This window comes from Rhopalosiphum maidis, chromosome 1 (genome assembly GCF_003676215.2).
Source record: "Rhopalosiphum maidis isolate BTI-1 chromosome 1, ASM367621v3, whole genome shotgun sequence".
NCBI lineage: Eukaryota > Metazoa > Arthropoda > Insecta > Hemiptera > Aphididae > Rhopalosiphum > Rhopalosiphum maidis.
The window spans coordinates 81,540,615-81,555,649 of record NC_040877.1 but is presented as its reverse complement, the minus strand read 5'-3'; the positions used below and the strand labels follow the sequence as shown (position 1 = coordinate 81,555,649).

Sequence of the window (15,035 nt, the reverse complement as noted above, 5' to 3'; positions counted from 1 at the left end):
ATCAACTCATAAAAAATGGTAATCGGTAAAAAACGTTAGTTTAGTTTAAAAGTTATTAAAATAATAATTGCTGTCATAAATAAAATTATTTTTAATATAAATAGAAATCCTAAGCAAGTTTTTTAAAATAAACTTTACATCATATTAATTTTTGTACTGGGTTTTAATTTAGTGATGTTAATACCTATATTAAATAACAAAAATTATTGTCGTCCCTCTACATGGGTATTAATACGATGTAGAGAATGATGTCAAAGAATTCAATGATATTAATAACAAAAATCCGATTAGATGTGGCAAATGACAAATCAAAATTAACGTAAAATTCACAAATAAAATTAAAATAAATAACGGAATTACAGGATAAACTCAAAACATTATGTGAAAAATATTTAAGCGGGAAAAGAGATTCACCAATATTTTTATAGCAATTGTATATATTATTTGATATCTGTGATTTATTTTTATTATTATTTACTTATTTAACTTGACAATTGACTTTGTAATATATTTATACTTATATACTTCAATTAATACTAAGAATTATAAATTAAAATGCTTTTGACATTTTTTCTGTAATTTTGTTTAAAAACAAAATATCTTTATTATAAGATAATGCATTATAATTATTGAGTTAAAGACAATGTACTTATAGCTTCTATATATAGTATATATTAAACAGTAGAAAATAGAAATACTCCAAAAATTTAAATACGTCTTCTATTACAGAATAAGGTATACCTAATTTAGAAAAAAAATTAAAATATTTTAATTTAATCTATTTATTAGTTTAAAACTTATTATTAAAATAGTTTCTATCATGACTCAAGAGTCTTACGATGATACAATAATACAATTCAATAGTTAGGGACTCGTATAAAATAAAATTGTAAAATATGTGCTATACTGCTATGAAAGATGAAACGTATTAATCTAGAAAAATATCTTATCGGAAACGTATTTAGTCAACAATCAACACTACCCTATAAGCCTGTCGCCTGTATTGTTCTATGTTCTCGTGCATTCCGAGTTCGGGCACCCAACTAATAAAGTTGTAACTACTCCACATTTTACAATCCTTTTTTTTTCTTAGCAAAATTAAAAATAGTTACATTTACATTATATCATATCATCATCATAGAATCGATGAAATTTCATCGGTCGTGGCGTAATGTCCGAGTTCTCTGTACTTACACTTAGCGCCTAATTATAGTCACAAATCACAATCGACGACTCGATGGTCACACTGTCGTTTTTCCCGCTCTTTCTTAGAGTTTTACAAATGATATATTATTGTGTAAATATTTTAACTTCGTTATCACATGAACCGTTTTTCCTATCGACTTATATAGTCTGAGTCGTATTCTACTTATTAAATTATTTATCGTACTTAAAACAATATTTGAATATTACGATTTATGATGCTCTTAGCTAGCACAAATTGGTCATCGCCATATAAATTTATATATATTTTTAAAATGATCTGAATGTTACAGTCTTCATTTGTTGCACTTGTATAAAAAAATTACGATTTGAAACTCAACATTTGTCCAAACACAACAAAAAATGGAACCATTGATGCCATCCGAAGTCGCTCGTTTAGTGTACGGTGAGTGTTAAGGTTTTTGGACCTTCAGTATCTACCTAAGTTTTTATAAAATTCTTATATCTATCGATATTCATGGATTGGCGTCTAGAATTTATATATGTTGACAGTATTTATTTTCAGTAATATAACACTGCATCATTCTAAGAACTTTTATTTTGAATCTGTCATCAATTAAACTGAGAGCACCAAAGTGTGTATTTGTATATTTTAGCCATTCACTAAATGGTTTATCCATTCAACGTTATATATTGTATACTTGTGGTCGTATAATACCATAACAAAGATTTTAATTACTTTTTATGTGCCTAAAAAATAAAAAGCTTAATATTAGTATACATAGATACTAAACATTTTTATTGTATTTTTATATTAATGTATTAATGAATTATTTGTCGATCAGGTTATCTAAAAAAAGAAAAAAATGAGGAGGCTGCAGAATGCTTTTTAAAAACATCTCCTCATTTGACTGAATGTTTTCAGATGTTTAAAGCTAAAAGAAACTTTAATATTAAAGTGAATGGTTTTAATTTACATGACATATTTGAAAATTTTGGAACCATGTGTGCTATGAGTAAGTTATACATATTATTTGTTTTTAACTAATAAAAATATTAATTTATTAAAATAATTAATTCAAAAAATATTCTTTATTTATAAATTTTAGTAGAAGAACGAATACCTGAAAAATGTGAATCCAAAACATTACTTGAAAAATTACAATATTTGTTAGATACACACCATATATTGATGAAAAAAGATAAATTTGTTGAGACAAAACTAAATATGGTTGACAAATGTGTTGGTAATACAGTCAATACTAAAGATCAGAGTACACATACAACAAAAAATATAGAAGCAAATGAAAGTATATCAGAAGAGTTAGAAATTCCATCATTCACTGAGGTAATTACTAATAATGTTTCTAAGACAAAAGAAATTGACCCAATTAATAATGAGACCACAATAACTGATGAGAAAAACTCGGTTACATTTTCTTCGCCTTGTTTATCTTCAATGACACAACCATTAGAAAATAATACAAGTACTATGCCATTTTCTAAATTTGATGAAGACAAAGAATCAAAAATATTTCAAATAAATAAACAAATTTGTAGTACTCCAGCGAAGAAAATTGAAGAAACAAAATTAAATATTGAGTCAATGCCACAATTTAGTCCAAAAAACATTCATAATTTAATTTCTAGGTATGTATAAATATCTAGTATTAGTTTTAGGTAATTTTTGATTTATTTTGAAATCGATACCAATTTTTAACAAACAGTTTTCTATAACTGTATATCAGTCTCATATTTTGAAAAATAGTAAAACAGAAGAGATATCTCAACATAACTTTTTTTAACTTACATTTGTGTTGATTATTTCTTGTGCGCATAGTTTTGAAAATGTCTAAAACTTTATTTTTATAGTGATCATGCTGAATTTCAGCAAATACCAGAAGCAACTTCACTTGACTCTATGCCGGGGTTGTCAAAAGAAGATAGGATAAGGGATAGTTCAGTTATTATTGATACTGGTGAATTAGTAGATACATTTTTGAATGACCAAAGTTTATTGGAAAAAATTGCTGATACTATAAATAAATCTTTTGAGGCTCAAAAAGAAACTGACAATGTATTAGAAACTAAAGTTTTAGATTCTCCTACACTTGAAAAAGCATTAGACTCAACTCAGTCTGATCCACAGATTAAAAACATACTGGATGAGTTTTTAGGTAAGTTAATTATCATTACAGTGATGTCCCTAGACTTTTTTATAGAGGAACGAACTTCATTATATTTATTAACATACAAATTATTTGGTAATGATATGGATTATGAAAATTTTAAGGTAAAATGGCTATGAGAGGGGCAGCTGGCCCCATTCCCCCCATGGGGCACTTGTGTATCATTAAATTTGTAAAGAAATTAATAAATAATCTATAAAATACTATTAAATGTGTTTTATAAATTTGAATTTAGATAGGTACAAAAAGGTTTACAGATATAATTTATAATTTTAATGAACACATTTTTTATTTTCTATTTAGTATTAAAACATATATATAAAATGTTAGTAAAATATGCTTTAAGTAATTTTTTTCTTCTTAATTAATATTAGTAAGTTTATTAAAAAGAAAATCAGTATAATTTTATAATTAAAACATTATTAATTATTCCTTATTTAATAACATTATTCAATATTATAATTTATTTATTTATTTATACCTAATTATAATTATAACAAGAAAACTATATGATTTTAGTTTTTTCACAATATTAATTAATTTGGAATAAAATTAAAAAATTTGAATTATTAACAGAGGTTGCTCAAAAGAAATATAACTGAATGATGCAGACCGCTTTGTTGGTTGAAGGTTTTAAAAAAGGGGCACATTATTAAATTGAAAACAAAAACATATTTTTGTGAACCTGATTTTTAAGATATATTAATAATATTATAAAATGTTTGAACATTGTAGGTGGATCAGTTTTATTTGATAGTGAGTGATTTTATTACCCAGAAATTCACTATAATATACTAATAGATTAAAACTTTGGTAAACCAGCAATGGAAAATAAATTTTTAAAAAAACACCTAATTTTAATGACTTAACTAAGTAAAATTCTAATAATAAATTTAATTTAATAAAAAGTGACTTTAATTATTTCAAATTATAAAAATTGTTTATTTTAATATATCTATTGTAAAATATTTCTTAGCTAGAAATTATAAATAAACAACGCAGTAGTTGTTAACTTAGAGCTATACTACTTTATAGCAACAGTTTTAAAAGGGAATGTATAACATGTAATCAATTAAATACTAAAATAGCAAAAACTAACCTATAATTATAAAATTTTAAATAATTAAACTATTAAACCAATTATAACAATTATGAAAAATATTTTGATTTTAATTTATAGTAATATAATATATTATTGAATTATATTTAAAAGAACTACTAAAAGTACTAAAATATAATAAATACTTTTTGTTGGGTAGTATAACTAATAAATATGCGAGTTATGCAATGCAAGTTTTAAATTATTTAAATAATATTTTTTTAACTAAAAATTACTTAGAATGTGTCATTAATATTTAATAAAAATTTCAGTTTTTAATGTTGATAATGCTGATATTGTTAAAAAATCATGTAATGATGATCAACTAGATTCAATAAAATCTCGTTTACGTAGTGCCAGAAAAAAAGGTATTAAAATTGATCTTCAATAATTATATACAATTAACACTTTTTGTTGTTTTCTTTATTTGTACAGATGATGTTCCAAACAAATTAAAAAAGAATAATTTTAATATTCCAAAGCAAATTGTTTATGGTAATGAAGAATGTATAAAAGTTGACAATAATATTGTACTGATACATGAAGGTAATATCAGAACAACAGTTTTTGAGAATTATGATTTATTATCAAATCAATTGGTTTTACAACCAAGTGACTCATATAACTTTGACTCCTCTAAAATAGAACCAGGTATGCTTTATAAAATTTAATTTAAATAACTAATTTATAGTTTCTGAATAATGGATCTTTTATTTTTACAATTATTTTTTCTGTGGTTTACATAACCTTTTTAAGCTTAGAAAATGCTTCAATATTCAACATTGTGAGTGATTACTGATAGAAAACTAAATGAAGTTTGGTCCTTTGAATCTAAAATAAAAAATACCCAATGGTTTTTAAAATAATTAGGAATACCTAAAAAAAAAAAAATTTATAAGTAAACTAGAATATTTACACAATATCAGATATTTGAAAATGTATAGCTTTTTGTTTTATTCTTTTTCAAACACTAAAAATTGTATACAAGGTTCTTCACTAGTTATTATTTTAACACATTGACTACCATGCAACCGCTGGTGTCTGTATGAAAATGATGTATTAATAATTTTTAGACCGCCGGCTGCCTTGCCATATCATTCGAAGGAGGTCATACGGTCGCGGGCTGCCATAAATTAATTTAGATTTATATTATTAACTTTTCCTTGGCGCTATAATAATGATCTAGAAAAGGCGCTGTGGTGTAGCGGGAATAATTGCAATTTTTTTTCAAACTTAATAGTATATATCCGTGTACAAATTTATAATGACACTGAAAAATGTCCATGGCGTACCCATGATAAATATTCTTGTGGCCGTCGGCGGCCGCATGGCAGTCAACGTGTTAATCTAAAATATATGAAGGATAAGTCTAAGACAAATTCCTACTAAATGCCATCATTATTATTTTGTGTTAAATTGATTAATATAATATATTAATTAATGTTTTGTTATTTTTTTTTTTAGGAGAAGATTATTTAGCTAAAGCTGACTATGTAAAAATTGCTCCAAAAATAACTCCCATGTTAAAGACTCACCAAGGTATTTAATAATTTATTTTCTATGTATGGATAATAAATGTTAATATTTTATCATTAGAATCAAATATATATATATATATATATATATATACATTTTTTATTTCAATATTAGCTAGGATTATGCATGTATACAATTGGTAAAAATAATTCCCACAGTTTTTATAAAGCAAAATTTGGATAACCCTGTATTCATTTTTTATTGACGTTTAAGCAAATCATAATAATTATTGTTAAATTCCAGACATTATTAATAATGTGAATAATTGAATTTGATTTTAAGTTGTTTTACAAAGCATTACTGTTTTAAGAACATACACCGTTAAAAATAAAAGTTACATTTGGAATAAAGTACAAAACCTTAAAATAATAATTTAGGTAAAAATTTATTGATCAAGACAAACTGTACATTTAATTTTGTATTTTATATTTCATTATATCTTCTAATAATATATATTCTATTAATTGTTTTTACTTTTAGCTCCTGAAAAACATATATTTCCAAAACGAAGAAGACAGTCGTTAGAAGTTCCTGGCATAAGGAGTAAATTTAGGAGAACAAATATAACTAGACAACTACCTGTTCAGACTCCTAAATCAATTATTATTGAAGTTCCTAATCAAAATTCATTTGAAACTCAAGAAAAAAATCATAATGAGATAAATGATATTGTCAAATTACATGAAGTTTCATCTGAAGTCAATGATGTAATTGTTCATGATACACCAGATGATAGACTAAAACCTCCAAAAAATAAAAGTATGAGTACACCTCGTAGAAGAAGCACTCATATAAGATGTTTAGATTTTAGTACTCCTCAGCCTAAGAATATGACTCAAACTCAAGCTCGTTCAAAACTTTTCTGTAATACCCCAAAAAGACTTGAAAAATGTTTGGAAGAACCTTCATCTAGTCCTTTACCAAAACTTCAAGCTGATTGGGGTTCAGTTAATGGATTTGAATCAATGATTAAAAAAGATAATATTAAACACTGGGATTCAGATATTAGAGAAATGGTAGGGGCTGGAATTTTAACATCAGATGCTGATGGAAGAAAAACGAGAAAAAAGAAAACACCACGAAAAAAAATTAAACCAGCCAATGCACAAAATAATTCTGTTGTTTTGCTTGATGAACAAAAGAAATCAAATAATATTTCAACCGTGGAAAATGGATTACATACCAGTGTATCAAATATTTCTGAAACCTTGTATGATGATGGCTTAAATGTGCAAGACTCTAATAAGCCATTACTAGATATTCAAAAGTCATTAAAGGAACAGATAGAATTTCCTATTTCATTGGAAACTTCAAAAATTGATAAAGAAGATTGTAAACAAACTTCAATTAAATCTGATACTTTAAATAACTTGGACAATAAAAAATCGTTGAAAAAACAGAACGAATTTCCTATTTCATTAGAAACCCCAGACAAAATAACAGAATTATATAATCAGCAACCACAAACTATATCTGATTCTTCAAAAAGCATCAATGATAAAAATTGCACCGAAAAACAAAATGAATTTTCAATCTCCTTAGAAACTCCAGATAAAACTACAGAATTGTATACTGAACAACCATTAGTTAAATCTGATTCTTTAAAAAATGATAATAATGAAAAATCACTGAAGAAAGAAAATCAATTTACGATTTCTTTAGAAACTCCAGATAAAATAACTGAATTTAATAATAAACCACTGTGTATCAAATCTGATTCTTTAAAAAGCCAGAGTGCTACTCAAATTAACTTGGAACAGTCTCATGCTAGTGAACAGAAAAATAATCAAAATCAATTATCCAACTCTTCTATTTTAAATACCACACCAGAAATGTTAAATCAGGAAAAAGATTCAAATTTTTTAAAAACAATTAATAATCATAATTATTCATTATCTGAAAAGAAGTCAAATGAACCAATTAAACATTTAAGTGTACAAGGTTTATTTGATCAAACTGATACAAAAAATTCAAATGAATTAAATAGTCCAGTAAAATGTATTAACATTGAACCAGTTAAACCCAATCTAGTTGAAACCCCATATAAATGTGATGATGCTGCTGTCGATGTACCTGAAACTCCTATTTCAAAAATGATACGTGAATATGATCCAAGTAAGATGGTCACACCATTGCCGTGTACACCAGAACATTATGATGATTCATTGACAGAAACCCCTTTGACAAAAATATTCAGAGAAACATCATATTTAAATAGACCCCCAATTTCACCATTTCCTCCTACTCCAGGAAATTCAATGTCCGTTGATACTTTAATAGTTCCACCAGAACAAGATAATGTTAAACCCACAAATAATATAAATTGTAAAATGAACAGTTTGAAGGCTACACAACCTATTCAGACAACTACTAATAGTGAATTATCTACCAAGACAAAGAAAGATAAAGTTGAATGTACACCCTTAAAATCTAAATTAAAAATTTCGAATAAACCCAAGATAAAAAAAGGATTAAAAATAAAAAATATTGAAGCAACAAAAAAGCAAGTGTATGAGTCTGTTAAAGTTGAACTATTTGGAAGTGAAATTTCAACAAGTCCAGATACTCGTGGATTATTAAAGACTAATGAACAGCAAAAGACAATAGTTATTAATAAAAAACCACAAGCAGAAGAGAAAAAATCTGGTTTTAAACCTATACCCAAAAGAAAATCAATTGAATCTTCATCAGTTGTAAATGATAATGGTAATGAAAATCATTTAACAAACAAATTAAACATGCAATCTATTAAGACTTCATTTATTAAGCCAATAATAGAACAATGTGAGAATAATAATGATAACATACAAGAAAAAGTAAAAAAAACAATTTCAAAAAAAATTAAAAAGTCCATGGTACATTTTGATGACCCAGTTGAAAAATTCTTTAGATTATCTAAAAGTCCAACATTGGATAAATCCAATAACAAAAATACTGATAAAATACCAACCAAAACCATGATGAATGACAACTCGGAACAGTTAATTGGGTTAAGTAGGTATTTGAATAAAACTTCTCCGACAGTTTATGACTGTAGTCCAAAAGAGAAAAAAATCAAACCAATAGAACCTATGGTTAAGACTCCTAAACTAAATAATAGTGATTCTAATATTAATTATTCAGAAATGTATAACATAGATAAATCCAGTAAGAATATATCAACAAGTTATTTTAGTAATGAAAAAAATACAGTTTATAATAAATCCACCATACCATTGGAATTGGTTCAAACCACGCCTATGGATAATAACATTTCTAATCCAAATTGTATTTCTGAAAATAAAATTAATACCAGTCTTAACAAATCTGAATCATCTATCGTTAACTACAATAGTAGTACTAATAATACTTCCTGTGTTACTATTACACATGATGATAAATTAGATATTCAGATAAATAAGGTCTGTGATCCACTAAACAATATGGAATATTTAAAAAAGCCAAAAGTATATGAAGTCATTACTGAAGATGGTGAACATGAGGTATGTCAATTAATAGTATTAAGGCTATTATTATAATGATGCCTAATTAATAATTATTAACATAATGTTATTTCATGTGTTTTCAGATGGTGTATTTAAATGTATCAGAAACATTCACTTTTCTTGATATACCTTCAGAATTAAATAATGTACAACCATCTGATCCAATTGCATCACCATTGATAACGACAAACAAAATGTTGGACATAACTCCGAAAATGCAAAGTGGTGAATTGGAGAATGATGAAGATTTACTCATGCCAGTGACTAGCACTCCTAAAGACGATGTTGAGATAAAAAATGAAAAAGACGACAGAACTAGAAGAAGCCCTAGTTTTTGGGATGATTCCGTTCACAATTACCCAATAAAACACAGAGATGACAGACATAGAGATTCAAATCGTTGGCAAAACAAAACACATCATAAATATGATAAAAAACATAGGTAAATATTAGTTGATCTACTTTATATATAATTCACACTAGTTTAAATTTATGTAAAATAAGTTAATAACTCATTGTACAAATCAGTTATTTATACCAGTAGTTCTCAAACGTTTTTGTTCATGGAGCCCTTAAGTTACTAAGAAAATCTTTTGAATCCCATAAACCAAAGACATCAATTTTAATCAAAAAGAAATTATAAATTATAATCATTACAATGCATCTAATAATATTTAATTTGGATGTGTCCATAGAGAACTAGATCACTTGCCGAACCTTGAGACTTCATTGATTACAATTTGAGAATTACTGATTGATTAATTTATATATATCAATTATAATTAAATGTAAGTTATGTTAATAGGCCAAACAAATTTAGATACTACGATGAGCGATCACAATTTGATAGTCGGAACCATTTTCAAAGAAGTCATCATCAAAACGTGAAAAGAGAGTTTAGGGAAGATTCAGTAAAAGATAAATATAGATTTAAGCATAAAGATGAAAAAAGACGAAGCTATCATGATTATAGTAAAGGAAGAAATTGGCCTGAAGAAAATGAAAGATTTTCAATTTCACAAAGAATGTAATTTATCATATTCTAAATCATTAGTTTTTTTTTTTTTTATCATAAAAAATTATTGCATACCATTTTGTATACAAAATATTTTACATATAGAAAATATATTAAAATGTATTATAGTATATTTTCCAAATGCCTCTCTATCTAAAAACTGCATACTGTACTATTTTTGAAGCTATATAATAAATAATTTCAAATTAGCTTTTGTTTTGGGTAATTAATTAAGACTTAAATGTGCTAATATTGATTTTGTTGCTAATAATGTTTCAGGTCACAAAATGATTTACAAAAGTTAACTAGATCAGAAGATATTGTTAAAAAGGCTACTAAAAGACCGGCAGATCGAACTGTATATAATAAGGTTAGTGTATGTATTAGTTTCTAAAGAATTTCTTTCACAGTATTATTATGTTAATCGCTGACTCAGAAATATTTTTAAAAAAAGTAGGCAAGTTGCATGGTACCATTATATTAAGTGTCGAGTGAGTGACTAATATAGATGTATTAAATTTGAATTAAATCATATCATTATATATGAAAAAAATGATTCTGAGCAGAAATGTTCTGTCAGCTTATATCATATTACTGTAAACTAGTAAAAATAGGTTCATACTTCATAGTATGAAATGTAAATAGATAATATCTTATACTAAAATAATAATTTCATTTTGTATAATAAATTTCATAATAATATAATTTACATACAAGTTTTAAGTTCCCACAAGTGTTTTATAATAATTATAACAAAACAATTAATAATGTTATTTATCATTTAAATAAGTAAAATTTCAGATTTTAATTTTAAATGTTTATAAAAATTTGTGTTAAATTCTAAAAACTTAGATGTAAAAAAAAATTTGTCTTTATGAATTTTGTTAAAATTCTAAGTTCAAATGCATATAAAAAAAAAGTGTATACATATTTTCAATGTTTTTTAATTGAGAACTAACAAATTATGAAGAGCTTTTTAGAAAATTGTCAAACATTTCTATCAAGCTAATAATTTTTAATCAACATTTTTAACGAAAGAGGGCTCGAGGGTCTTTCTTTGTGAGGCCTAACATCAAATCCTAAATATTGTGTTGACAAAATAATATAATAATATGAAAACTTTGCCCTCCCCCTCCCTTAAAAAAAATCCTTTATCTGTCACTGAATTTACATTACTAATTTCATGATTATGTTTCTGTTAATGTTATGAATATTACAATATATCTTTCTTAACAATTAATAAATAATCTTAATTCTTTATACAATTTTCATTTTTTAACTAGTGAGAAAATAAGAATTTTGTAAAACTGTAAAATTATACTGTTTGCCAATAATTAATTATTTATCATAGTTAATGAAATCAAAATATTTAAAAATCTATGTTTTATTAAATGTTTTAATTTACTTTTGTAGACTCCAGCTAAAGTTTCCAAAGTTGAACATCAACGGTTGCTGAAGAATGTAGATGTTGATGATTTTTTGTCTGTTGTACATGGTCAAAAATAAAAATACTTAAGCAGATACTGTAATTATTGGTAATATTAAATTAATGTTATATTTTTATATCTGACCTATAAAAAAAATAATACTGTAAATATTTTATTTTTTTCAATTTTTTATTTAGAAAATTCTTTGTGTATTATTTTAATAAGTAGAAACAGTATAAGTGTATTCTTCGTTATTCTTATTTATTCAAATAAAGAGATTTTAAACCTTATTTTATTGTTTATTTGTCATCATGAAATCATATTTAGTATTATTTTTTTTATTTAAATCTTCATCTTTATTTTGTCACTCTTCATTAAGAATCATTGCTAAAATTTCTCTCTATCGATACCACGTAAAGTCACATTTTCATTTACATTCCTATATCATGGCACATAAGCAAAATCTACATATCGAGTTAATAACAGTTCTTGTATACGCTAATATAAAATAGTTTTAGTTACGGAAAGGGAATTTTTGTTGGATCACCAATATTTCCGTAACTTATATGTGCAAAGAAGTCGTGGTCTCTCGGCGAGTAGAAAGTAGTTTTTTTTATTAACTGGACAACATTATTTTTTTTCTTCTTTTATATACAGTGAAACCTCTGAATAGCACTCTCAATCACCAACATTTTGTCCGTTATTGAGAAGGGACACATTTTTTAAATTGATTTGTATATAATGTTATTACTTATTATTTAAAGTATATTTTTACAATCAAGATCAAAGTTATGTACATGTATTATTAAATTATTTTGTTTAAAAAACTTGGTGAACTTTGTCTGTTTATAATCACATCATCTCTGTGCAATCCCATTAGAATAATATCATTCGCTAATGTTACATACGAATGTAAATACGTATTATTTTCAAATAAAGATTAGGGATTTACCATTATTTTAAAAACTCCCTATTAAAAAGTAGTGAAAATGTCCGCTTTTGGGAGGTATCCGTTAGTGGAGGTTTCACTGTACTCAAAACCTAAACATTAAGCATAACATATTATGCAAAGGATAGAAATAAAATGATTTTAAATAATTTAATTTATACTGAAAAATGAACACATTCTTCCATTCCTTCATCAATTGTATTTTAAAAAGGATATATAATTTATATGGTAAATAATGTTGCCCCCAATGATCCTCTACACGAAGCAGCACAGATTCTGCTTCATTTAATTCAGATTTAGATGATAACTTAACGATAGACACAATTTCTAACAATTTTATAGCACTTTCTTTTATGAAATAATTTAATTTAATTTTAATAATTATAATTATTTATTCAAGAATAATCATTATTCCAACACAATTATTTATACTTTTCATATAATATAGTTTTAATTATTATTTTAAATCTTGTTTTCCTGTCTGCATACCATAAATCAAATAATTGTCTTATTTGTAGTCTATAAGCCATAATTGTTTATACAGCCATAATATAGTAAAATCACTAAAACGTATAAGCGGTCTTTTAGTATTATCAGACTTATTACTTATGTAAAGGAATAATCAACAATTATACTGTGGTGTAAAAACAATAATATTTTGATAAAAAAATCAATTTTATTTATTTTAATTGTTAACCACAAGTTTTTAATTTGTCTGTTAAGTGTCTACAATGATTGCAAGTAGTGAAAACAATTATTTCCTCAAAAACACCTTTAAATATTATTTGTAATTGTTAAGAATACATACACTTATATTTTAATAAAACTAGGCATTAACTAAATAGCTGACTAATGGATACAGTTGTACCTGTCAATTTATGTTAAAAATTGTATCAAGCACTCATCATTAATAAAAAAGTGACAGGGCAACAAAATAATACTATTATAGGGTCAAATAAATTTCAGACCATAAAAATATACAATCTTGTACTCTAGAACAGTATTTCTTAACTTTTTTATACTTTCGATCACCCAAATGAATGTTCAATTTTTAAATGACCTCTAAATATGTAATATATATATGTGTGTGTGTGTGTGTGTGTGTGTGTGTGTGTGTGTGTGTGTGTATATACATAGGTATTTTATGTATATGACATCTTACAGATTGAGAAAAGCTGCTCTAGATTAGATTTACATAAATATTTCTAATTAAAATTTTTTATTTTAATTAATAAAAATGGCAAAATTAGGTTATAAAATATACCAGTAAACATTTATTTTTAACAATTATTTATATAAAATTCATTAATATTTATAAAGCTCATTATTACAGAAGTAAGAAATTATCAGATTACAATAAATTTAACTAAATGTAATTATAAGTTTAGCAGATAAAACATTACTTAAAATAGTTGAAGTTGTTCATTATCATTTACAATCAATTAAATGAATCATTTTAAATTAAAAATAAATCATATAGTAAATAAAGTAACAAATAAAGATGTTGTTTGATACCCATTCTGATCATATATGTAAATATAATATCTATTTCATTATTTCGTTTAACAATAAAAAAAATTTAAATATAAGAATGTTACAAATTTTGTAATTTTAAAAGATCAACAATAGAAAAAAAACAATAAACTTAATTTAAGAATATAATACAATGAATATCACTATTTTGACATTTTTTATTTGTGTTATTGAAAAAAAATTGGAACATACAAGTACAAAATAAAATGTGCATAATCCAGCGGTATGATTAGGATGGATTTTTCAAAGAGGGGAGATGGGTTATAGACTTACAGTGATAACTAATAATGATATAAATTATGTTTGTTTTATTAATAATATTAAGATGTCAAGCTCAGCCCAAGAGAAATAAATTCATATGATTTCCACATATAATTACAAAGCTGGCATAATTATTTTATATATTATGGTTCTGACAAAAATAATTAAAATATGTATCCATAAAATATTTAGGCTATTGTTCAGTAAGCAGTAAGCATTTATCTAATATAACATAAGACATATTGAAATTATTATTCTTTATTATTTTGAGTTAAAAATGAAAGTTGGTTAGTATAGCTATCAAGGATCAAAGCCTCTAAATAATTGAAAATTTTAATAGTCTAAATTTAATCTATCTGAATACCATATTAAGTATC

At 25.0% G+C, this 15,035-nt stretch overlaps 1 protein-coding gene across 1 annotated transcript; it reads left to right on the top strand.

The window, feature by feature from the left end:
* Positions 1-1,365: 1,365 nt before the first annotated feature.
* On the top strand, positions 1,366-12,071 carry LOC113557035. Its single transcript, XM_026962313.1, has 12 exons — positions 1,366-1,609; positions 2,010-2,180; positions 2,274-2,814; positions 3,037-3,341; positions 4,725-4,820; positions 4,888-5,103; positions 5,917-5,991; positions 6,469-9,470; positions 9,557-9,915; positions 10,279-10,500; positions 10,768-10,858; positions 11,902-12,071. The coding sequence occupies exons 1-12, from the start codon at positions 1,567-1,569 to the stop codon at positions 11,992-11,994; spliced, it is 5,214 nt and encodes a 1,737-aa protein (XP_026818114.1). The 5' UTR covers positions 1,366-1,566; the 3' UTR covers positions 11,995-12,071.
* The last annotated feature ends 2,964 nt before the right edge of the window (positions 12,072-15,035 follow it).

Excerpts from the sequence above, each read along its gene's own strand:
- LOC113557035 (XM_026962313.1), top strand. The coding sequence starts at position 1,567 with ATGGAACCATTGATGCCATCCGAAGTCGCTCGTTTAGTGTACG. Across the intron at positions 5,992-6,468 it reads CATGTTAAAGACTCACCAAG|CTCCTGAAAAACATATATTT; the intron begins GTATTTAATAAT and ends TTTTACTTTTAG. Across the intron at positions 9,471-9,556 it reads CTGAAGATGGTGAACATGAG|ATGGTGTATTTAAATGTATC; the intron begins GTATGTCAATTA and ends ATGTGTTTTCAG.